At 43.1% G+C, this 22,997-nt stretch overlaps 3 protein-coding genes and 1 long non-coding RNA gene across 8 annotated transcripts in view; 2 read left to right on the top strand and 2 right to left on the bottom strand.

The window, feature by feature from the left end:
* The window catches only part of PLPPR1 (phospholipid phosphatase related 1), a 132,962-nt gene extending 128,204 nt beyond the window's left edge, over window positions 1-4,758 (top strand). For all 3 annotated transcript variants that reach the window (XM_021380460.1, XM_021380462.1, XM_021380461.1), the window contains exons 7-8: window positions 29-160; window positions 2,105-4,758. In XM_021380460.1, coding sequence (XP_021236135.1) covers window positions 29-160; window positions 2,105-2,137 — 165 coding nt within the window. In that variant the 3' untranslated portion in view covers window positions 2,138-4,758. The remainder of the gene's footprint in view (window positions 1-28; window positions 161-2,104) is intronic.
* MRPL50 (mitochondrial ribosomal protein L50) lies at window positions 6,677-7,650 on the bottom strand. Of its 2 annotated transcripts, none has more exons than XM_021380465.1 (2): window positions 7,490-7,650; window positions 6,677-7,343 (listed from the first exon to the last, which is right to left on the bottom strand). In XM_021380465.1, exons 1-2 carry the CDS (start codon window positions 7,597-7,599, stop codon window positions 6,953-6,955), a joined length of 501 nt encoding a protein of 166 aa, XP_021236140.1. In that variant the 5' UTR covers window positions 7,600-7,650; the 3' UTR covers window positions 6,677-6,952. The 2 variants fall into 2 exon arrangements, with proteins under 2 accessions (XP_021236140.1, XP_021236139.1); XM_021380464.1 differs by having other exon boundaries at window positions 6,677-7,346; window positions 7,490-7,648.
* Window positions 7,661-22,997, top strand: part of LOC110389656 — a 17,296-nt gene continuing 1,959 nt past the window's right edge. Inside the window, exons 1-4 of one of the 2 annotated variants that reach the window (XR_002433328.1) lie at window positions 7,661-7,793; window positions 8,579-8,667; window positions 15,496-15,573; window positions 19,212-21,429. This is a non-coding gene — a long non-coding RNA (uncharacterized LOC110389656). The remainder of the gene's footprint in view (window positions 7,794-8,578; window positions 8,668-15,495; window positions 15,574-19,211; window positions 21,430-22,997) is intronic. The other variant, XR_002433327.1, reaches the window with a different exon arrangement.
* On the bottom strand, window positions 8,683-18,346 carry ALDOB (aldolase, fructose-bisphosphate B). Its single transcript, XM_021380459.1, has 9 exons — window positions 18,269-18,346; window positions 12,833-12,954; window positions 12,332-12,543; window positions 12,027-12,081; window positions 11,719-11,879; window positions 11,413-11,496; window positions 10,759-10,933; window positions 10,417-10,616; window positions 8,683-9,957 (listed from the first exon to the last, which is right to left on the bottom strand). Exons 2-9 carry the CDS (start codon window positions 12,942-12,944, stop codon window positions 9,862-9,864), a joined length of 1,095 nt encoding a protein of 364 aa, XP_021236134.1. The 5' UTR covers window positions 12,945-12,954; window positions 18,269-18,346; the 3' UTR covers window positions 8,683-9,861.

Below are 22,997 nucleotides of genomic sequence, written 5' to 3'. Positions count from 1 at the left end.
GTTTATCTGCATTTTACACATTACACAGGGGATATGTGTTGTCCATAACTTTAAAGGCACCCATGGAGCTCCTTCTAAACCGAAGCCTGAAGACCCACGAGGAATGCCACTAATGGCTTTTCCAAGAGTGGAAAGTCCGCTGGAGACACTGAGTGCACAGGTACTATAAATCCTCCCACCCATACCACCACTAAACACGTTCTATATGATAGACTGAATACTGGAGCTGGCTTCATTCCTAACGTTAAGCCCACTGAACAGTGCAAATATGCATCAGGGAGATTTTTCTAAAGGAATTTATCCTTTAAGCCACCAAATTCTGTAGACCTTCTGCCCCTCTTGCACATCCAGAATTTAATCAGTAGGATTTCACATGCCTTCTGTGCAATAACAAAGTTTTGCTTAGAAAAAACAGTAAACTGAGAGAAAAGGGAAGATAAGTCTATGTAATCACACTTAAGAATGCTTTTGGGATGTCTTAAAGATTTACTCTAAGATTTATAATCCTGAGAATAACCTATGCAGTCCAAACAATGAAGATAAAAATTAGTTTTTTATCCTTATTACTGCTCAGTAGTTTCTAAAATAAGAAATCTTACACTGTTTTCTGTCTACTCTCTAAGCCATCAAAGAAGAAGCTAATAGCATTCTCTCAAGTTTGAAAAAAAAGCTAGTGTGATTATCATCATTGATAATGTTGCTGTTAAACTGCTAAGTTTGGATGGCTTGTGTTGTTGGTATAAATGAAACTTACCCCAAACAAACAAGCAAATGCCACCTGCCAAGAATTTCTTGGAACAAGGAGGAATTGTAGTTCATCAGTTGTCTGAAATGCCCTTCTGGAATTTGTCCTTTAAATTGTACTTCCTGTATTAGCAGGCATGTCACTGCTGTGTGCTTGGTTTGTGGCAAGGTTAGTACTACCTTCTGTCAAACAGTTTGTCAAATTAATTGAAAATAATAAAGAAAATGGAAAAGATACTTCTAACACCTGTTGTGATTGACTTCCAGCAAAACTCTGCTGGAAGACTTTCAATTGATTCTGTATTAACTGTTCTCTTGGTGGACTTGCAGTCCAGAAACTAAATCCTTCTATACTGCATGACAGAAGAGCTGAAGAGGTAAAAGCATTCACAGATTATGAAAAATTGTACCTAGTCATCTATTTATAGCTTCCGGACTGAGAACTGCAGGTAGGGACCGAGCCTCAACAGTTGATGTGCACTCTCATCAAGAAGATAATTTTGTCTGATTCAGGGTATCAGCTTCTAAATGGCCATACACCTACTAGGCAGGGGTAAAAAAAAAAAAAAAAAAAAAGAGAAAGAGAAAAACATGATCCTACTCTGAAGCTACTAAGAAGCTGTTGTAATTAATCCCTGGGAGTGGCTGCTTGTTCGTGTTCCTTCAGACATAGGAGATGTCCTTCTCCGTGGAGATTTCTGCATCTGTTCCTACTCATGTTTTGCCTTGCATGCATACCAACCCTGCAGATGCAGTGTGGTCTGAGGACAACCCAATGCTGCTACTGAAGCGCTGGACACTGGCTTCCAAGAATCAGCATTGTCTGTTTTCACACAAAGAGGACTTTTGTGCCTGCCTGTGTTTTGCCATACTCTATGTATGCTTTTATGATCTATAAGTTGCCTACCGTCAATCTGTAGGATCTACATGTACACATCACATGAAGCCAAAGATGTGATGCTACATCATGTTGTTTATAGGCTCTTTGTGACTGAGGATAGGCACATAAGATGGCATTAGTTACATGACTGGAAGGAGTACTTTGAACCTGCAGACAAGCATCTGGACAGAATCCAGTCCAGTTTGAAAATTCCCAGTGAAAAAGTGGCACCTTGTGTTGCAGACCAGCTAGTTAGCATTCACAGCCCAGGAGCAGGGCTCAGATCAGGCTGTCCTGTCTTGAGCTCAGAACAGACAATAGTCATGTTTGCAGTAATTTCTTCCTCTAAAGCGCTACGTTAGTTGGGTGACAGATGTCACATCTCTGCATTTAGTGAAAGGCTTTCTCATTCATTTCACACAATACATGCAAGTGACAACGTAGGTTCCAATGCTCACGTCTGCGTTTTCCTCTTTGCAGAATCACTCTGCCTCTATGACTGAAGTGACCTGAGATGGAAGATTGGCAACAGAAGCTATTTTTTATTACCCTCCAGTACAGTACTTCAAGACACACAGTTACTAAGTGTCAGACTGTGATGATCAGTATTATGTTATGTCTAGTTAGAGGCTAATGTTTTGTACATTTTTTGTATGAGGAAGTGATGTAGCTTGCCCTGATTTTTTTGTCAGCTTTAATATTATTATGCCAGAATTTAAAATCAAAATAGAAAAAGAAACAAAAAAAAAAAAAAAACCTGAAACCTTTTCTTGTTTAAAGTGTGCACTGAGGAACTACATCTATGGAATTGTTGGTGTTGTTATGTGATATTTGTACACAGATTTTTTTCCTTTTTGAATTAATATATCTTGAGAAAAAATTCACTTTTACCTTTTCTTACCATAACAAAGTGCTTCAACCGGCGGGTCAGATTCTGATCTTGGTAAGCTCTGGAGTAATTACGTATATTTAATTCAGATGAAAATAACGGTTATCAGAAATCTAACCCAAACCAACAAGTAGTAAACATCCAGCCTTGATTCAGTGAGCTACTTAAGCAAGCCTTAGCATCATGGACTTCAGCTAGCCATGCAGCTTCCAGACTGCTTGGCAGACCTGACGTATCCTTAAGCATCTGACTGAATCAGAGCCTGGTTGTTCTGGTGTGAGTGATTGTGCTAGTTATTGAAGAATAACTAAAATGGCATAGCCAGTCTGCAATATAGACAGACTGGACATGAAAATTTATAGTAGTAGCTGATAGCATGTGAGCTGACTATATCATGTCCCTAGATCTCTGTTCCTTCCCGAGGCCCAGCCAAAGCTCCCAGTGGAACCTGGCTTCAGGAATTGACTATGGGGATATACAGCCATCACTGTGGAGCAGAGGCTGTGCTTTAAGTGTGTCATATCTTCATCATAGATTTATGAGGTAACTAGTAACACTAGTGCAAGGGAAAAGTGATGCCACATCTTCTGTGAAGTGGCATTACTGAGCATTCAGATTGGCCTCACCATGGAGCCAGTTGTGCCCTGACGGTGTCGTTTTCACTGAGGGGCTTTGGTGAGTTAAAAAAAATTTTTTAAAAAACACCTAAACTGACACAGTCTGTAGTAGCAGTCTGCATTTTTGTAAATACTGCCATGCAGAATTTATATCCGTACTGCTATTTCAAAATTCAGCAACACTCTTTAAGGAATAAAAAGATACTTGGGGGGTGGGGAGGCAGAGGGGAACAAAAAGAACGCATATACCATGGTTAGAGCTGGGGCAAAGGCTTCATTACATGACTTCTCACTGTTTCTAGGCTTTTCCTGCATCTCATTCTTCTAGCATGGTGATAACTGCTGTGTGTCTCCTTTAAAGAATGGAGCCTCTGTCTGTACTTTTACTGGAACGTTTACCTCACGTTTCCATTTTGGTTCTTCTTGGCTTTTTTTGTATATTTTTTTCCAAAACAGATGCAAAAAAAAAAATCAAAAAAAATGTGTAGTGTGGTCTCTGTCTCTTCTGCATGATATTGCACAAAGAAAATATGGGATGTCTGTGTCTTGTTACGCAGTAATTTATCCATGTAGATATTTTCTTGTGGCTCTTCTGCTGTCTGCTGTCTGGGTCAGTCTTAGGAATGTAAAGATTAGACTTGTGCCATACAGAACCATGAGGAATCACCAGCAGTGTTATGGAGCCCTCACCACAACTTAGATCCAAATTCCCCTGAAAGTGAGGGAAAACTGCTGAATAAACTTGGCTTGTTCTGCTGCCTTAGGAAGATAATGGCATTAGGGAAGCTCATTAGCAAAGAATACTCCATTTGATATGCCCACACAGCAGCACCTCATCATGCTCCAAGGGGCTAGCAGTGGAAATGAATCCTAAAATATACTCAGTTATATTTTGTATCTTGTTTTTTGCAGATGTGATCCATGGGTTTGTTTTGTTCTTGTTGTTGTTGTTCAGAGGCACAACCTTCTCAGTGTGCCATTTACAGCTTCTGTACAGGGACCTAACAGTGGCTTCTGCAGTCCCTTGTAAAGATGTGTTACCTAAAATAAATACATTGCAATGCTGTGCTTTTCATCAGTGTTGCATCACCTTAAGGTGGACGTACAGTTCTCGTACTACATGAAGTTTAATGCAATTCAGGTATGAACCTGGCCTATGTAATGCAACTGGCAGAAGTACCTGAGCTGCCTGCTGGGGCAGTGACCCTGCTGGAAGGCTGTGACCTCTCTCTATCCCCTGCCAGGACCCTAGTTGTACCCAGGACTCTTCTTGTTCCTCCTGGCTCCTTCTAGTATGTGAATTGTGCTTCTTGGCTGCAAAAAAGCTCTGGAATGCAACTCAATGTGAGGAAAACCATCTGCACCTGCTTTGACAGTGTACCTGCATGAAGGGAAAATTGGCACATTTCACCAGGATAAAAATTAATATAATATTCATCCTCCCCAAAACTTGAACGAGCATGTTCTACAAAACTGCTTTCATTGAAAAGCCTCAGGTGTCAGTCAGTATCTCAAGCTTAATTTCAGATGGATCCAAACAAGTGCTTGGTTTGCAGTCTTGAGCCTCTAGGTAAGCAAAGCATCATTATTTCTTCCAGGCTTACAAAACTCCAAGGCTCAGGACACATTTTAAGTCAAAGCAGAGAATAATCACATGAAAGCTTTGAAAATCAAGGAAACGTGTTGTGCATGATGGACTGCAATCATTACAATACAATCAGGTCCCATTTGTGTTTTCCTCCTTCTGCTACTAGAAAACAGCACAATAGTACAGGAGCTGAAAATGCAGTCTTTAATACTCCAGGGCAGGAGACCTGAGGAGTTTGCACCAATTGTATTCTAGTAACATATAAGAAAATCATATTTGTTCCTCTCTAAGGAAGGAATCCCTCAGATGCAATTCCCCTGATATAAAGGCTTTTGGGTGTTGTCCCTGAATGCTTGTGAAAATATTCATTTGGACAAAATGTTCCACTGTTTTTGAAAACAGGCTTTACACATCAACTAAATCATCTCCCATGAGTTGTTAAGTGTGGGCTTAAATATTCTAAACCCAAAAATGCGTACAATTCAGTAACCTTGCAGAACAGCATAAGCAGCAGGACTCAGTAAGGAGGACTCAGTAAGCTGGGCTTGAGCACAAGCTCAGACTGCAGTTAGAAAGTTCTGCTCTTTGGAGGCTTTGCTGATGCCCACAGGTGTGGTAGTACAGGGGAGCCTCCCACACACGTGCAGCCCAGCTCTCATTCACCAAGACTTCTGCATCCAGTCTGTCTGGAACAAGCTCCTGTGGTGGATTTTTTTCACACTTGCTTTTATTTGCACCTGGAGCTCATCTCTTCCATGGCATGGGCGTTCTATGCTAGGCTTTGATCTCAGTTCAGACTTGTGCTTTTTCACTTTGTTTCCTTCAATTCAAATGCCAATGGCTTATTTTTTTTCCTTTTACATTAGTTCTTGCAGCTTTTTGCATGGGTGTGCTGATGGATCTGTGAGGCACAGACTTTAGAGGGACTAAGGAGATGTATGTGTAAGGAAACATAGGTATCTTTCTTTTGATGGAAGACAGTTTGATGAGAATAGCATTTCCAGTGCCTTGCTCCCAGACAGCTTGTGCTCCCAGCTAGCTATTTATCATTCTGTGTTTTCCATAAGCTACAGAGAAAGGACTTCTTGAGAGAGCATTCTGCAGTGACATGTCAAACAACACCCAGTCCTCTCCCGGTCACCGTGCCATCAAATACTTAATACATCTACAACACACTGCAATTCCACTGGACACAAAAGGATAGAAGAGCTGGTTTCTTAAATTTCCTCAGAACTGCAAGAAACTCAGAATTTACAAGAAGTTTGCTGAACAAAGAAACTGAACCCTGTCAGACAGTGTTATTTCTAAGTGCATTTCAAGTATTTGTAGGCTAAAAGAAAACGGGGGAACTAGAGTTCAAGTGAATGAGTGCCATAATCTAGAGTATTTCTTATTCCCTGCACACATAAAGCATCTCTCTCTCACTGTGAACAATCTGTTTTGCAGAAAATACAGAGTCCACAGCATTTCTTAGATTACTTCAGATCTATTTGCTCATCCTACTGATTTCACCGCTGCTTCCTCTGGTCACAAACATACACAACCAGTAATAAGCAAACAGAAACTAACATTGAGTAATAGCTACTACAAGGGCCAGCAGAACTTAGAAATATGAAAATGAGGTCACAGAAGAATGCTAGAAGCTACCTTGATAGCAGCCATCTTCACAGGGCTGCCAAGAGTTCACGATTACTGAGCAAATATGTTTCAGAGCTCTACCTGGCATTCACTATGTTTGTGTAGTAACTTTTAGTAGAACAAGTGGAGTTCTATTTTAAGAAGGTGATTGTGGTGGGTTTTAGAAGCATTTCTGACACAATTTTGATTATCAGAAAGGCAGGGGGAAGGGACATACTTCCCCACACCTTCCTCAAGAATCTGCTGCTGTAGTCTTGGTGACTGAGCTGATCAGCATCCCATAACACAGCAACACACACTCATATAATTCCATTACACAGTTTGAAATGAAAGACAAGAGGTTTATGAGAGGCATCACTTCACTTATCACCACTAGACTCTGCAGCTGTTAGGCAACAAAATACTATTTCATAAGGACAACTTCCACTTTTTTTCAGTATACAGTAAAGAGAAACAATTAAATTGGAAGACAAATGGATGTATTCTTACTGGTGATACTCATATTTGGTTGATAGCACAATGAGAGGGTTCTGCTTCAGCTCCACAATTTGGCCTTAAGAACCCAACTGAAGCGCAGTGATGCTTCCTGGCACAGCTCACTGCTCCCAGGCAATCTTCAGATTTGGGGGCAGCTCTGCAGCACACAGCTCATCAAACTTTGACACATCCTTCACAGGAGTGCTATAGAAAGTCAGGACATCCTGAGCACTGCTCATCAGGTGGAGCTGTGAGTTGGGCACAGCGTGACCAAGTTCGTCAGCTAGCTGGGCCAGGAGCCGATACTTCAGCCTCTTTTCTTTCAGGGGCATCTGCTGCCAGTTGCCAGCAAGCAATGGCCCACAAATCTCCTTGACACGAGCCTCAAGGATGCTCTGTATGTCCTCTGGAGGAACATAATTTCTGCTGCGCGGAGGGGGACAGATCAGGCTGGGTTCCTTTTTCTCTTGTGGAATTGCACTGTCTTCTTCTACTTCCTTCTCCTCCTTCCTGCTGACATCAGAGAAAAGTATCTTCAGTCACTAAAGCAGCGCCCACACATTTTAAACGCCTCCCAGCACAGCCATGTGCCTGCAACAGCGAGCCATGCCGCCCGCCCCAGACGCAGCCCCGGAGCCAGCACCCCGCGCCCTCACCTGAGGCCGTCCCACAGCGCCCGCTGCGATGTGCGGCCCAGGCCCAGGCCCAGGCCCAGCCTCAGCCCCAGCTGCCGCCTCCCTACTAGCAACCCCATGGCCGCCGCCATCTTGCGATGAAGCCACGCCCCCTCCCGGCAGGAAATGACGTATATCACCCCCGCCCGGGAATGACGTTAGCTCCCTCTCAGACGGAAATGACGTTGCGCCCCTCCCGCTTCACCTGACGGGAGTTGTAGTGCCGCTCCTGTGCTCTAGCCGTGGTTTGTCCTGCAGGCTGCGCTGTGACGCGGGGAGTGACAAGGTCCGTTTTCCTGTGTTTTTTAAGAGCGAGAAATAACGCGCCGTGTAGGCACAGCCGGAGGGCTCGGCCTTGGTCTTATTTACGGCAGTGCATGTAGTGGACGTTGGTTTGCCCTGGCCGTAAACGAGTCAGTCAAAAAGCAGTGTCAGGGCAAAAGGTGCAGCCTCCAGCTGCACCTCACACAGTGCGCATGACTGGTGTCCTCCAAACAAGCAGGAATCATGCAGCAAAGCCACAGCGCTCATTTTTTAAAGGGGGAGAGGGTCTTTTGCTGGATTCAGGGAATGCCTTTTCCACTTCAGCATCATGCTGCAACGAGCAGCTCGCTGGGAGCGGAGGTTTGTTGGAACTCAGGTGTATGGAGATGTATGGGACCACAGCTGAACCAGAAGAGAGGTGCTGTGCCTGACCTTGCTAATGGTCCTGAGTGCTTTCTGACAAGTCATTCAATTTTCCTTCATGGTTTACGTCAGGATAGGCTAAATGCACACATTAACTCATAGCACAGGAACAGGCTGCGCAGAGGGGTTGTGGAGTCTCCTTATGGAGATATTCAAAACCTGTTTGGATGCTTTCCTGTGCAACCTACTGTAGGGAACCTGCTTTAGCAGGGGTGTTGGGCTGGGGGATCTCCAGAGGTCCCTTCCAACCCCTCAATTCTGTGATTCTGTAATCACCCAGTGGTTGGATCTGTGTGATGCATTGCCTCTAAAATGAGTGGTTGTTAACATGAAGAACACCATAAAGTTACAGGAAAATGATTCTCCCTGCTTTCCTTGCTGCAGGAGCAGTAGGTGCCAGTGGCTGGGAGGAGCAGAGCACCGAGCTGTGGCTGGGCAAGCTGGGTCATGGGTGACTTCACCTCCATGAGCAGGTAGGTGAGCCTGAAGGTAGAGTTCTACCCCCCACCTTCCAGATGAAGTAACAAGCTTTCTAAGAGGGAACAAGCATCTTCAGGCTCCTGTGGTCTTCGCAGGTTGGTGGACTGCCCCAGCGTACCGGGTGACTGGTGTAGTGTGTTGCCTAGCAAACATTTTTTGGTTTACTTTAGTTTTGCTTTTTCTACTATATATAGCAAATAGTAGAGCTGCATTTTTTTCACAACATTCAGCATTTTTTTCATAACAACTGTGTAATTGTGCTTTAAGAAAGCTTAACATCACTATCAAGTACATGACAACATACCACAGGTCAAACTGTGGGCCTTCAACATCAATGTAATTATTCAAGTTATACCAGCTGGCTAGGCCAAAATCCCTCCCTGCGTGCTTATGGCTAATTGCTCTGAAAATGCCACAACAATGGCACCAAGGAAAATAGTCTTCACATATCTTGTGCTACCCTAACTCAGTGTCTGGCGGCCTTGTCAACCCAAGCCAAGCACATGATTTTCTCTAGGCAGGAGAAGCTTTTCATGGCAGTGTTATTTATGTGTGCCCAGATTCCAGAACAGAGCTTTTTGTGTTCATCTCTGAGCTTTTCTCAGTGTCTGTCTTCTGTTAGCAGGATTAATGTCTCCAGTTTTATCACTACTGGATTATTTCGCTTAGACCTCCTCATGGTTTCCCAAGCTCAGCAACAGTAACACTTTGTATTAATTTTTGTGTGTGCTGCTAAGAACCACAGAGGCATGAAAAAGAGTGAAAAGGTTATAAAGAATAAGGATTTGGGAGATATATTGAATTTTAATTATTGTTTTATTCACACGATTAAAGATACAGGTAGGTTTTATAATTCAGGATTTGACTGCAAAATGTGGTTATGGGGGTATCTATCTGAGTTGCTAGGGAACTATTACTACTCTGAAAATTAAGTTTAAACTAGAGGGAGAGTGGATTTGTGATTCAGTGTTAGTTGTTTCTCATATGGAAAGAATAATTTTCTTTTTGAAAGTGTAAGTGAAAAAAAGAATATCCCCTTTGTAAATTGTGGAAGCCAAGGTAGGAGAGTAAACTAATCCATTTCCAGTTTTGTTCAGGGAAAGGGAAATTAGTTTTCTTTGTTTTTCTTTCATTTATAAGCATCTTCCACCTTGTGGAGGACAGGACAAATGCAGATTCCTGTGCTTTCAATAGGTGTAGCTGGCAGTGAAAAGTGACTGCGTGGCAGCTGTGTCAGTCTTCCCAGATGTGACATACTGTCCTCTGCAAGCTAAACTATTAATCTGAAAAAGAAGAGGAGGGGAACCCATTAGCGTGGGGTGGGAAAGACAGCTGTAGAAAGATACTAGGAATGAACAAAGGGCATAAATAGGGGAAAGGAAGTCAACTTCTGAATTAGCCAATAATATTTATGAAGTAGCTTAGTTTTGTGGCACTGCCAAGATCGTCCCCAGGTACATCTCTCTGGGGTTCACATGTGGTTACACAGAAAGGGGAGCAATTTTTTCAGACAGACACACAGTAGATGTAAATCCACTTTACAAAACAAAATTATCCTGTTGTCTCTAGTAACAAGATCTGCTGCTTCTTGCATTAGGCTTCTGTCACACTGACCAGAGTAACAACTTCGGTACAAATGAACCACCAGGAAGGGCAGGGATAAGAGGAACCTATGGAAGATGACAGTGTATCTTCCTCTACAGTGAGCAGAACCTCCCTGCATCAAGGGGAAGGCCTCATACCTGTGCCCGCTTGCAGAAAGCTTCCTGTGCAGCCTTCTTGTTCTCTGGTTTGCCAAGCCATGCTGCCAGGGCTGAGGCTTGCAGAGCTCTCCCATATGAGAAGGTCAGTTTCCAAGGCTTAGGCAGAGGGGACTGATTCATGGCGTTCAGGTTGAGAGAAGCCTCCTCTTCACTTTGACCTCCAGACAGGAAGCAGATTCCTGCAAGACAAAGGCTTCAAGAGTTAGAAACTGAATGCTCCAGCTGCCACAGTTCCTGACTGTGCCAGAGAAGTCAGTATATTGGTTGTAGGAGCAAGTCCAGTAAGACTGAAAGGTTATATAGGAGTGAATCAAGAATCACCAGGAACAGCAGCGGGAACAGTGCGGAGGAGAGTAGTGACAGTGGCTACAGCCACATCCTGAGGGGTGTACTTCTTGGGGCAGGAATGCCCAGCTGTCACCATGTTGGGTTTCAGCAGTGTCCCTTCCAGGTAGACATGGTGGTCATTCAAGGCCTTGTAGACAGCAGCCAGAACCTAAGGATTCAAAAGGAGGATTGAATACAGATCTGTGCTCAAATCTTCACCTCAACCTGCTGTGGAAAGACAGATTATTCCTCGGGAGTGCAAGAAGATCAAACCACATTTCACTTTCTCTTGAAATTTATTACAGGAGTTGCAGCCCTGGAGAGCCCTGGAGAACTTTTCTAATACCAGAATACCACTTTTCATTTTGGCAAGGGTTGTCCCTTCAACTGAGTTAAAGAACAAAGAGTAAAGGTTCTTATCTGCAGTGTATCTTTTTGAGATCAAGAATGTTTATATTGAGAGTTTGAATGGAAATCCAAAATCTTGGATTCTACTTGCGAGTTTGCTTTTAGCTAATTATTTGACTGAATTTCTGTGGAGCAGTTTTGAAGGAACTTTTTGTTTAAAACTCCCTGAGAGCAATACAAACTCTGCATAAGATTAATTAGTGATTTCTGAGGGTGAGGAGAGAATAAGGAATCCCTTACCTTTTCTGTGACATACTGACAGCGCTGAAGATCGTGGTCACCATCAGGTAAGACTTCTGGCTCCACAATGGGCACCAAGCCATTCTAAGGAAGGAAAAACAAGGAAGTCTTTGTAAGTGTGGAAGAAAAACTCTACTTGCTGTCTATATTATGTTTGGTGGTATTTCTTGTTACTGTACTACCCTTCATCCTCATCTTACCCAAAACCGTCAGAGATCTGCCTTTCAAGGTATCTCATCTGTTAACATAGGGAACAGCGAGGAAGGGGCAACAGCATCTCAAGAAATGTTGCTGGAGGGGAGATACCTGCTGGCAGATGCTGGCATAACGTGCCAAGGTGTTGGCATTCTCTTGGATGGCAAGTTGAGAGGGTGTTGTGCTACTGATCTTCAACACTGCACGCCACTTGCCAAAATCAGCACCATCTTTCTTGTACTGGGCACAGCGCTCAGCAAGTTTATCAAGTCCTGCAGATGAAAGAACAGTGCTTCACTGAGAGGACAGGGCATAGCTCTGAAAAGTGCCATGACACCAGCCGTGGCTGCATCTCCTGTTGAATCACACCACGGCTTTCACTGTATCACTTGCAGCTGAGGTTTTAGATCTCACCTTACCTTGGATGGTGGTTTCTCCATTTGTGCCTGCCAGAGGTGCAGTGCCTGCATCCAGCTGAAGAGACAGCAAAAATAGGAAGGGTTACAGAGTGACAGAGGTCAGTCCAAATCTTGTGACCTAGAGCTGGTCTACCTTTGCACATTGACTGTGAGTGAAACATGGGGCTGAACAGGCTACTAGTGTAAGGCAGGGAAGAGCTACAGTGAAGGGGAAGAACGGGAGTAAACTGGATATAAAGGTCAATGTGCATTTGGCTGTGGGGAATGGCTCAAGAGCTTTGTTGCTATGGAAGGATGTAATTCACCTTTATTCCCACCACAATCCCTTTTTCTTTGATGATAGCTGGAAATGGCTTTCCACTGCTGTCTTTCTGATAGAGAGTCTCATGGAAAAGGATCACTCCTCCGATGCTCTTGTTGATGGAAGCATCAGAAGAGAAGAGGATTTCTCGAAAAGCACGACGATTCTCCTCTGTGTTCTCCACATTGATCCTCTGCAGCCTATTTCCCATGGTACCTAACAAAGTTGCCAAAGGCCAGACAGAAATGTGTCAGACTTCGCTACCCTCCTGGTTGCCATAAACAGTAAATAGAAAGAATTTCGGCTACAGTGCAGAGCTTCCCTTCTCTTCACAATGGACAGTTTGTCATCTCTGCTACTTTAGATGCAGCTCTGAGTGGCTGAGTTGTTCCTGCTCAGTTAATAGTTTTTATGTGGTTTTTATTTACTCCACTGAATTCAAAGACAAAACAAAATTAAGAGAAAAGTCTTGGGTATTGCAAATTGATTGCTGTTCAGAACTCACCAACTGATTCATCTGCAGCTAAGATCCCTTTTCCTGAAGCCACAATCCGCTGAGCAATGTCTGAAAGAGCCTTCTTCTGCTCTGGAGACAGTGCTGGGAACTGGTGGGTCATAGTGACTTATCTGTGGAAAAAAGAAATGCGTTTACAAGATGAGGAGAGACTGTATGAACAAACAGTCCGCCTGAGACACTAGCTTTGAGTATGTCAATTGGAGGCTTCTTAGTGCTTGTCTGGCCCGTGTTGTTGTAGACATATGTCCAGAAACCCAATGTGAGTTATTCTTGTATGTCTGGCAAAATCAGAACAAGGAAGAGTGGGAGCCACATCTTAATGTATCCTTCTGGATCAGAAGGTGTGAATGACTGTATTTTATGCAGATTTGCTTGGAAACTAAGGGAAGTTTATTATGTCAAAAAAAGAGGTGTGCCAAATTTACAAGCAGGCAAATTGCAAACTCTGCAAACTTCTTTGCAAAGCACCTGCAACCTATTGGTTCTAATCAGAGAACTGCCCATTTTCACATAGCTTGCTTTCCCATTTTCCTAACAATTCTCCTGCTCCCATTCCCTGTCCTGCCTTCACAGTATTTTCTGCTTTGTCTGGTTGCCTTTTCACTTCTCTTCTGCCTTGTTCTGTAATTCTCTCCTCCCCGTGGTAAGGACTGTAGAGCTTTGCTTACTCTGCAAGAGATGTGGGAGGTTAGAAAGATTCAACACCCTTTTTGTCTTCTCACCTCTGGCAGAGGCTTACCAGATGCACATAACCAGCTCCTGAATTCCAGGTTCTGTCTTGTCCTGACAACATGATTGGTCTTAGTAAATCTCTCAATAAACAGGATTAAATTATAGTTTATCATCTGAATAATCCAATATAATTCTCTATATGTGTGTGCCTGTGAGTCTGAGCTGGAGACTCTCTTCTCCTCTGTCATCATCTGCTATAGCTAGAGGACCACCAGTCCACCAGTGTATGGTAGATCCATGAGATAAATCACTAAAAACAACATCAAAGGAGCGCTTGATCAAAAACAGTGAATTGCTATGCAGACTGGTGAGGAACAACTCTGTTCACAGCCTCTACGGAAAAGGCTTGCAAATTGCAGGCTGAATTAATGAATTGCTAAATCAGTAAAAGGATTTCAGATTTACAGCTTGTGGTGTGCTACAGGATGAGCACGTGTATCCACGTAATCTTCAATCCAGTGAGCTGAGATACAAAACCGTCGCTCTAGTAACACTATTATGGGTTCTCTCTAGTAATGCATTAGGCAACAAGAATTATGTCTCATATCTTGCTCATTCCCTGTGCTTTCATAAAGATAGCAGAAAGGCATTTATCACTCAAGAACAGCCAGCAAAGCGAATTGCTGAAATATGTCTGAGGTATGAGGTTTCAGTGGTTAATACTGGCCCACATGCGTGCTCTAGAAGACTGAAACAATAAAGTGTAGTTCCACAAGGCAAGAAGGAACTGGAAGACATCAGATTAGTTCCAGTTCTCATGCAAGTATCCTATACAGTAGAAAGGGGTAGGTGGAGGCTTTCTAAAAGTCTCACCAAAGTGATCTGAAGGCCATGGTGAGTGGCTCACAGCTGCTTTGCTGAACTACAATGAGTAATAAAATGCACAGCATGTCTCACTGAAATGGTGAAGAAATGAGTGCCAAAGAGCAGCTGTAAGGCAAGAGATAACTCTGAGGTTAAAGATGTTAAAGGACCCTACATGTAGGATTTTATTTTTCTGTGAATCTTTCATGACTAGCGTGGTCTCTGAGGATGTTCCACGCTGAATTTCAGAGTGGGTCTCTCTGCTGTAAGGTATGGCTCTAAGCATATAGAGGGTAGTGGAGAATGCTTACACTTCAGCAACACTTCACACAGATGACTTATAGAGATGTAACTCCCTGCACTTAACTGAAACACTAACGACCTGTTAAAGAGCTAGTGCAGCCTAGCTGAACATGTGACTGTACACAGCCTGAGGAAGGACTGCACACAGGCTGCCATGGCTGGGCAGCTCATTTCTTTCTTCCATGTATGAAGCCTCTTTGCCTTATTAGAAAACCTGAAGGAACTTTATTCTCAGTAACAACATCCAGAATTGTTCCCTCACTAAATTTTCTCAAGAACATTCTAGGCTGACATTTTAGGCTGTCAGCTAGTATCATAAATATCAGAAGCTCAAGCTGTTTCACACTGATATGTTTGCATACATGACAGCAAGCATTCTCTTTGTGTTAACTACATACATGTAATGGTTTTTAAAAGGTGGAAGAGCTAACAAAAGCACAAAACTGGACTGAATGCATAACAACAGTCTTATGGCTACCTGGAGTGTTTTTCAGGTTTCAGCAGCTCCTTAAACAAGGAAAGCTCTTTGTTCAGCCCCCAGCATGTGACCAGCAGGAGACAGGGGTGGGGAGAAAGAGGACAGCATGGTTGTAAAAGCAAATATTGCATTGCTGAAGTCCTAAGTTTTCCTCAACCACCATAATGGAGGGCTTGCAGGGAAAATATATTTATGGATATCAGCGCAAATACTGCATCCTGTTAATAGGGAGAGAGAAAGGGCAGAGGTAAGCCAAACAGCAGAAGGAGAAAACAAATTCCACTTCAGGTCATCTTAGAAGTGTTAGTATGTCTTTGATTTCTTTTATTTCCAGCTACCTGAAGTGACTGGTATCTTCTAATCTCACAGAAAATCTCACCTGAGTCCTGGTTAGCAGATGGCTAAAGATCAGGTTAGCATCTGTAGGTTTTTTTCTCTTTATGTCTCCGTTGCCTATTTTTATAAAAATGAGTTTGCTGGGTCAAACTCAAAATATGCTTTGTATCCGATGTGTGTGGCTTTGGCTGTTCAGTTACTTATAAACACAGTCCTTCAGCAACCATTCTTGACAGTTTGCAATACAGAGCACATGTGCATATCATTGCACTGTGCACGTAAGAGATTCTGTTTCAGAAGAGTGTACATGACAAGATTTGAAGAAGCAAAAGCTGCAGATATAGATAAAAACATGCTACTGATAGCAAAATGTCTTCAAAAATTTAGCCTGCCACATTTGGGTATAGTGTTAACTTGACTAGATTTACTCCTCTTTCTCACTGTATGTGTTGGACGATCAGGCCCATAATGTGTCATGCACTTTATATTCTCTTTGTAGTTGGTAAATCTATTGGCCACTGATTACTTGGCCACTTGTCAAGCTGCTAGGTTTGAATGGTTGGGTAGGCCTTGCTGACAGAGCACATTTTTGTCTTGACTGCTGAAAACACTCATCTGGCAGGACTGGCTGACGTGCTCTGTTGCAGGGTGACCACTGAGTCCAGCCTGAACGGGGACTGGGAGGAGACCAGCAGGAACACCATGGAGTTCAGCCAGGATAAATAGCCAGCCGCCTCCTGTCACTGGTTCCACTGGGGTCAGTGAGGCTGGGAAACAGCTCCTGGGAGACTGTGCCTGTCAGGTGGCAAGCTGAGCAGGGGCCAGCAACAAGGCACAACAGCACCCTGTGCAAGCGGGGCTGTGGTCCAGAGTGGCAGGGGAGGACAGGGATTATCCCCCTCTGCTCAGAACTGGTTACATCATGTCATACTGCATCCACTTTTGTGCACCTGCAGTACAGGAAAGATGCCAACAAACTGGAGTGAGTTCTGTAGATGCCATCAAGAAGCTCAGTGGCTGGAGCACTTCCCCTGTGAGAAGAAGGCCATATGGCTGGGGCTAGCCCTGCCTTAAGCAGAGTTGGCTTCAGGGGCACCTCTCAGCAGCCCCTGTACCTTGAGAGGTGATCTGCAGACAGAGCCAGGCTCTTCACAGCTGTGTGTGGCAGGAGAGTGAGACAACATGCATAAGCTGAAACTAGAGAGATTCAGAATGGATATGAAGAGTTTTCTCTACTACTGGCACAGCCAAGCAGTGGAGCAGGTTGGCAGTCTTTATCCTTAGAAGCTGTCAAGACCTGCCTGAACAAAGCTATGAGCAGCCTGATCTGAGAGGGACAATAGGCTACATACAGACCTCCCCATGTCCCTTCCAGCCTGAACTATCCTGTGACTCTGTGGGAGTACTTGGTTGTGGAAGCTACAGTAGAAGCTGTGTCTCCTGTATGTACAGTGAAGGAGCTGTGAGAGAAGAACAAGATGATGCTCCCTTCATGTTTGAGGTAGAAATGCAGGTTTTAATATAACAAAATGTTTCATTTCTGGGTGCTGAGAAATGAGACAAGGGCATAGGACAAAAAGAAATATTCAGACTTATCTCACCTAGAAAAAGCAGCATGTTTTTCATGATGTAATAGTTCTTATGAAAGCCCTGAAAAAGCAGATTTGACCATCTTGATGGGCTTTGGGGGCACATATAGGTAAATTGCCTAGTAGGTTTTTTTCTTTCTCTTATGAGGGTGAGAACAAGGTTCTTTCCCATCCTCGTGCCTTGTCTAGGCACCTTACTTCAGTATCCTACCTCATGTAGATGGGAATATGTGAGACCTGTCCTGGTTCCCATGTTAGCTTCAGAACTGTACTCAAAGCTCTGAGTGAATGTATGCCCATTTCATCTCTCAAACAAGAGTATAAGGAAGCTATTCTCAGGGACCTGGCCTCTGCAGTCCACGTAGAGCACTCTTGGGGCACTCAAGATGGGTGAGGGTGAAAGTTCTCCCTCAGGGCTGGGCTTTACTCAGAGAAGGTAAAAATTTGCTTCAGACTTAGCTGAGAATTCAAGTTTTGAGATGGGGAAAGCAGTGGACAAGGTTTCAGATAGGCTGAGTAGCTTTGGGTGCTAGGCACATAGGATGGCTGAGAGATTCGGTGAGGGTCAGAGTTTGTTGACAAACAGTCTCCTGAAGCTGGCTGCTCACAACTAGAAAAGTTACAGCCTGTTGTAGGGGCATTAAAATGGTATTCCCAAGTCTCTGTTCTCTTTTCATTAGTTTTCTGCATTGCACAGTACCTTGCATCCCCCTTCCAAAGAACCCTCTCAGCACTGCTGACAATGAGCACTGATAATTACACTTCTTTCAGCACAGGCATTTGTCAGGACCAGCTACATTCTCCAGTAATTCTTTCTTCTCCTTACAAGACAAAAATTCATGTACTGCACAAGCAGAAATAAACACATAAGAAATGATGCAGTAGAAAGCAATGCACGTATGTTCTTCCTCTAGTCCCCTGTACTAAGGGATCACTTACTCCGGGAGAATTGAACTGCTAAACTAAGTTGGAAAGCCAGTGTTAGCAGGCAGTGGGCCACACTGGGAGATCACAGCCACATGGCTGAGTGCTCGCCTCTTCCAAGTTTTTCCTGGAAAGTAGAAATAAAAAGAAAACAAAACCTGCCTCCCCCCCCCAAGCCTTGGTTAGATAAACACATTGTGTCACAGCTGCTGATACATGTACCACCTCTACAGTTTAGAAACAAATGGCTACACTTACTTGCTGTTGGACAGTGCCTGGCGGCTGCAAGCTTCTGGTGAGGTAGCTGCAGGCAAAGTGACCCAGTCCTTTCAGTTGCTAACCTTTATAAAATTCTTGACAGGTTTTTTTTTTTTCCCCCACTCCTTTATTATCCCTCCTCTCCAGGCTGGTTGGGCAGATGTCCTTGCCCAGGATAGTTGATTGGCTGCTAGACAGTAACCACCTGCAGCTATTGGACCTCTTTGCTGTTCCTGCTTTTCTGCCCACTTTCCCTCCCCCGTATATATAATGCAATTTATGATGCTGTGAAACTGAGACTTTTCCAGTTATTTCAGATTATTACTCCTCCTTCTAAAACGTGCTGTGAATAATTACAAAAGAAACCGTGGGAAGTTTTTACAGGGATCTGAGGCATAACTTTCAATGTAGGTTTAGATCTTCGGAAATCTTGTACTCAGGAAACTACACTGTGCAGACAAGATTAGAAACCACAGTGCAGAACCGCTGGGACAGACTTTTCATTGGCAGGAGTTACTGTCATTCCTGAGGCTTTCTAGGTGTTACACTGATGTTCTTCAACTGAAAATTTAGCATGGAAACGTGCTTTCACTTCCTAATTTGTATATGGAGTGACAAAATGCCATGTAACAGTACCAGAATTAGAGAAACCACAAGGTCTGATTTTCTTTTCTCACACTGTAAGTGTGAGAATGATGGTTATCAGAAGTCATATGTGCACTGGGAGATGTGTAAGTGCAAGTCTCCATGAAAAGCCCACTGAAATATCTTCTCCCCTCATTGCAATGACATGCGGACTTTTCAGTTGCTTAGCAAGATTTTTCTGTGAAAAACACTTACACATCATATATAGCATTCCATTTTATATCAAATCACACCATGGCTGTTCACCAAATCCAGACACAGACCTGATTTTGTTGTTGTTGTTTTCTTCATATTGCAGGTCCATATTCATGGAGAGAAGTACAGTGTGGGGCTGTTTGGCAAACATCATACCCTCAGCAACAGTATACTCTGTGACCTTGGACATTAGTATGTCTTTACTCCAAAACCCCAGTGTTTGCCCGAAGAATGACGTAGTTTCTCCATTTGTTTGGCTCACAGGGTGACACCTTTAGCCTTCACATGGACACGTTGAGATGACTGATTTCCACTCCCACTGAGCAGCACTGTTATCATTAGGGCTCGTGCTTCCTAAGCCTGTCTGTCCTAGAGCTGCATACCAACATCCGTGCCCGTGGGACATCTGAACAGTGAACTTGCTGCCAGGGTCCCCATTCCACGACAGTCAGCAGAGATATCTCTGAGAAAGCTGAGAGTATGGTCTAACTGAGTCTAACTGTGGGCCTCATGCTTGTGCTGTTTTGTTTTCTTTAATTTTCTCCTCCTCAATCCATTCTTTTTTTTTTGCTGAAGAATGCTCTGGCACATGATACTGATAAGAAAGCTTTCCCTACTTTATGCTGTTTGCTTTGTATGCCATTTCTCCCACCCTAACAGGAAAGGGAATCCCAATCATATTAAGATTTCTGAAGCACAAACACTGAGGCATCTTTTATGGATTTAAAGTGTTTTTATTGAAAAAAAAATTATCTAAGACTCTCTCAGCACCAAGGAGATGTTGTACAGATAGACTTCTTCAGGGCCACAGTGAAAATCCAAGTCTAGTTCTTATAATTCCTGGTTTGTTCAGAAGCTGTCATAGACAGGAAAGTATGTGGAAGTGTTCCTTTCCCTATGTTGTCTATGATATGGACTGAGTAACTATTAAAGAAAAGCTGGAGGAGTCTTCCTGATTAAAAAAATAGTCTGATATTTTAAAAGCACTTTAGATAATCCCCTGCAGCCCCTTTCCACTCTTAGTTCTTTCACAATTACGTATATAGTTTTTCTGTGTGGGTATTGGCTAGTGTATGGTTTCCATTCCTTCTAAGCCAAAATTCAGCACAGATAGCACTAGTATTACAAGTCCTACCAGAGACTCTAAGCAAAAGAGCTGCAGAAACCTCATGGCTGAGTTCTTCACTTAATTTAGGAATTGCAGCCATTTCACGTGGAATGAGCAGTCACTCCAGTTAATGTCACTGTAGGGTTTAGTGCTATGAACATGCAGAGCCATGCTGCAGACCGCGATCCACAGAAATTAGTAGTGAAGTAACGTTAAAAATAGACTCACTGGAAAAGAGCTCTGTAATCACAGCTTAGGGATACTTACACCTCTGAAGATTATATAGTGGTATTGTACCTCCACAGAAGTTAAGAGGAATAAGCTTGCATGGTGAGGGGAATGCAGTGTACTTGCATTAAACACAAAAACTAACCTGCCCCATTAAAGATGTCATTACCCACACAAACTTTCCTACAACAGAATCACTGTATTAGCCAAGGTATAAACCTGTTTCACCCAGCTGGTGTTTGAACCAATAGTATTGTCATCTCTCGCAGCTTTCCAGTCACCTAACTTACTTTGGAATTTTGTTTTTGTGTGTTTCTTAGTTCAAGCCTTTTACAGAGTAACATAATGCAGCTGTGGGGCTGTGGCTAACAAGATGTCTCTCTGCCAGTGTGAACACCGTTGGTAGAAGGCTACATCAGCTTCAAAAGAGGTTGAATTTGTGGCCATGAGCAGTGTGACTTCAAAGTATGCATCACAGCACAGGAAGGTTGGAAGTCCTGGATGGTCCTGTGCGGAGTCAGGAGTTGAATTCAACTATCCATATAGGTCCCTTCCAGCTTGGGATATTCTGTGACACTATGATTCCTCTCTCACAAATGTGGCATAGCATAAGTGAATTTTGTATTCAAATGGCTTGAATGTTTTGCCAGTGTTGATTCTTCAACCTGAAGTTACCATATAAAAGTTGACAGAAGTATTCTGTGTATTAAGTAGGTTTTTGAAGACCACCAGAATCCTTCTTTATAGGTGGCTTAGGCTATTATCTAGGTTTTATTTTGTGATTTTGCTTTTGACAGTGCCAAATGTATCATTTGCAAGTACTGGATTTTTACAGCAGAGGTCAATTTAATAGCTGTCCTTGTAATATGCCTGTAATATCCTTGCTTTCAAAGGCTCTGTCAGGTCTGCACTGATGTTTTGAGTGAAAACTGTTGCTGGATGAAGTACTTCAAAATGCTTGGAAAGCCTGGTTTAAAGACATCAGGTAAAAAAAAAATAGAATTGCTTACAATTCTTCTGGTTGCTGATTGTGTTTTTCTGTGTGTCTAGCAGTATCGTTCTGATACTGATTTTTGCCTGGTATTAGCATGCCTTTAAAATGAAAATAAGTAAATGTGAAGACAGACCTGTAGTACACCTGAAAATATGCATGAAAGGGAATAATTGGATAAAGTTTCAGAGATTACATAACTGGCCATCAAGCGAAGGATCAAAAACAAAACTGAGTTAAAGCTTCCCTCTGCACTTCAGGAAATGACATAGTCTGAATTTTATCAAAACTTGTGTACGTGATCAGACCTGTGAAAGGGTCTGAAATGAGGTGGAAAAAATTGCTGAAACTTAGGAGAATGTCTGAGTATAATATGCATCCACATGAAAAACACCTGCCTCTGCGTGCCCCAGGAGAGTGCTGCCTGCATGATGGGGTTAAAGTCTAATCAGAACAGATGAGCTGAGTGGAGTCTGCCTCCTCTCCACCTCTCTGCCTCGTGCTGGATGTTTCCTGTTTTCTGTACTCTGCAGTCTTACCTAACTGTCTCAAAGTCCAGCTTGTTCATCCCTATCTAATCAGAGGTATTGTTTATTAAGTGATTTGTTTTCCTCATTCACCTACACTCCTAGCCCCCACTGCAAAGAGCCTGTCCTTTAACCCCACTGAAAGAAATCACCTGTATTTCTAGTTCCACAGTATTCAGCTGTGTCTACAGACACGTTGTATGCAGAGGGTGCTGGGCAGGGCTGGTACAGGACCTCATTCAGGTCAGGAGGGTCTGCTTGCTGTTCTGTGTTCTGGCTTAAAGCTGGGCTGCAACAAACATCATGGCTCAGAGTGAAATACAGGCAAGTGCATATCTTGACTTATCAAAATCCACACAGTAATTTCTGTGCTGGGATACAACTTCAAATCACACTGTCAGTGACATTTCTGGACTGTGCAAAATATGAGTTAGAGGTCTCCATCTGCTTATGTTGTATAGGACAGGAAGATAAATGCAGTAATGACACTGATTTCTGTGCCTTTCTGCTGACATTTTGCTTTTAAAAAGAAAGTTAAGTAAATAACTTGCTGCTAGAATGGGACACTTATCTGTTAATTACCACTTCATCTAAGCAGCACAGTTGCAAAAAAGCACATTTAGGTGCTGCATGCTAATGTTAGCATACAGTTTGCAAAATACAAACTACAGCAGATGTCTGATGGTCTCATTTGCTGAAAACACCATTGTAATTGTGGTTTCTGTAGTGCAGGAAGAATGTTGCACACTATGACAGAAACTGAAAAAGCAAATAGACAGTGAAGAATTCATACTTGGCCAGAGGCTTACCAACTGTGCAAGAAAATACAGCATTATTTTTCTTCATCAGCACTTACAAATCAGGAGTAGTTACACCACGGGGAATGTGGCATTTATAGCTTGCCATACAGGACAAAGTCTTGGAAATGGACACGGGTTTTGCTGTCTCTTTGCCTGTAGGTGCACAAATAAACTGGCCAGTCAGAATTCTCTCAAAGCATGACCTGTCAGGACAGAAGGTAGTTTGGGGAAATTG

The sequence above is a fragment of the Numida meleagris genome, chromosome Z (assembly GCF_002078875.1).
Source record: "Numida meleagris isolate 19003 breed g44 Domestic line chromosome Z, NumMel1.0, whole genome shotgun sequence".
NCBI classification, from domain to species: domain Eukaryota; kingdom Metazoa; phylum Chordata; class Aves; order Galliformes; family Numididae; genus Numida; species Numida meleagris.
Note: the sequence above shows the minus strand (reverse complement) of the source record. Positions and strands in the feature narration are given on the sequence as shown.

Coding starts and splice junctions, on each gene's coding strand:
- MRPL50 (XM_021380464.1), bottom strand. CDS start 7,599: ATGGCGGCGGCCATGGGGTTGCTAGTAGGGAGGCGGCAGCTGGGGCTG. Junction 7,347..7,489: donor GCGCTGTGGGACGGCCTCAG/GTGAGGGCGCGG, acceptor CTCTGATGTCAG/CAGGAAGGAGGAGAAGGAAG.
- ALDOB (XM_021380459.1), bottom strand. CDS start 12,944: ATGACCCACCAGTTCCCAGCACTGTCTCCAGAGCAGAAGAAGGCTCTT. Junction 12,544..12,832: donor AGCTGCAGATGAATCAGTTG/GTGAGTTCTGAA, acceptor CAACTTTGTTAG/GTACCATGGGAAATAGGCTG. Junction 11,880..12,026: donor TGGAGAAACCACCATCCAAG/GTAAGGTGAGAT, acceptor TTTCATCTGCAG/GACTTGATAAACTTGCTGAG.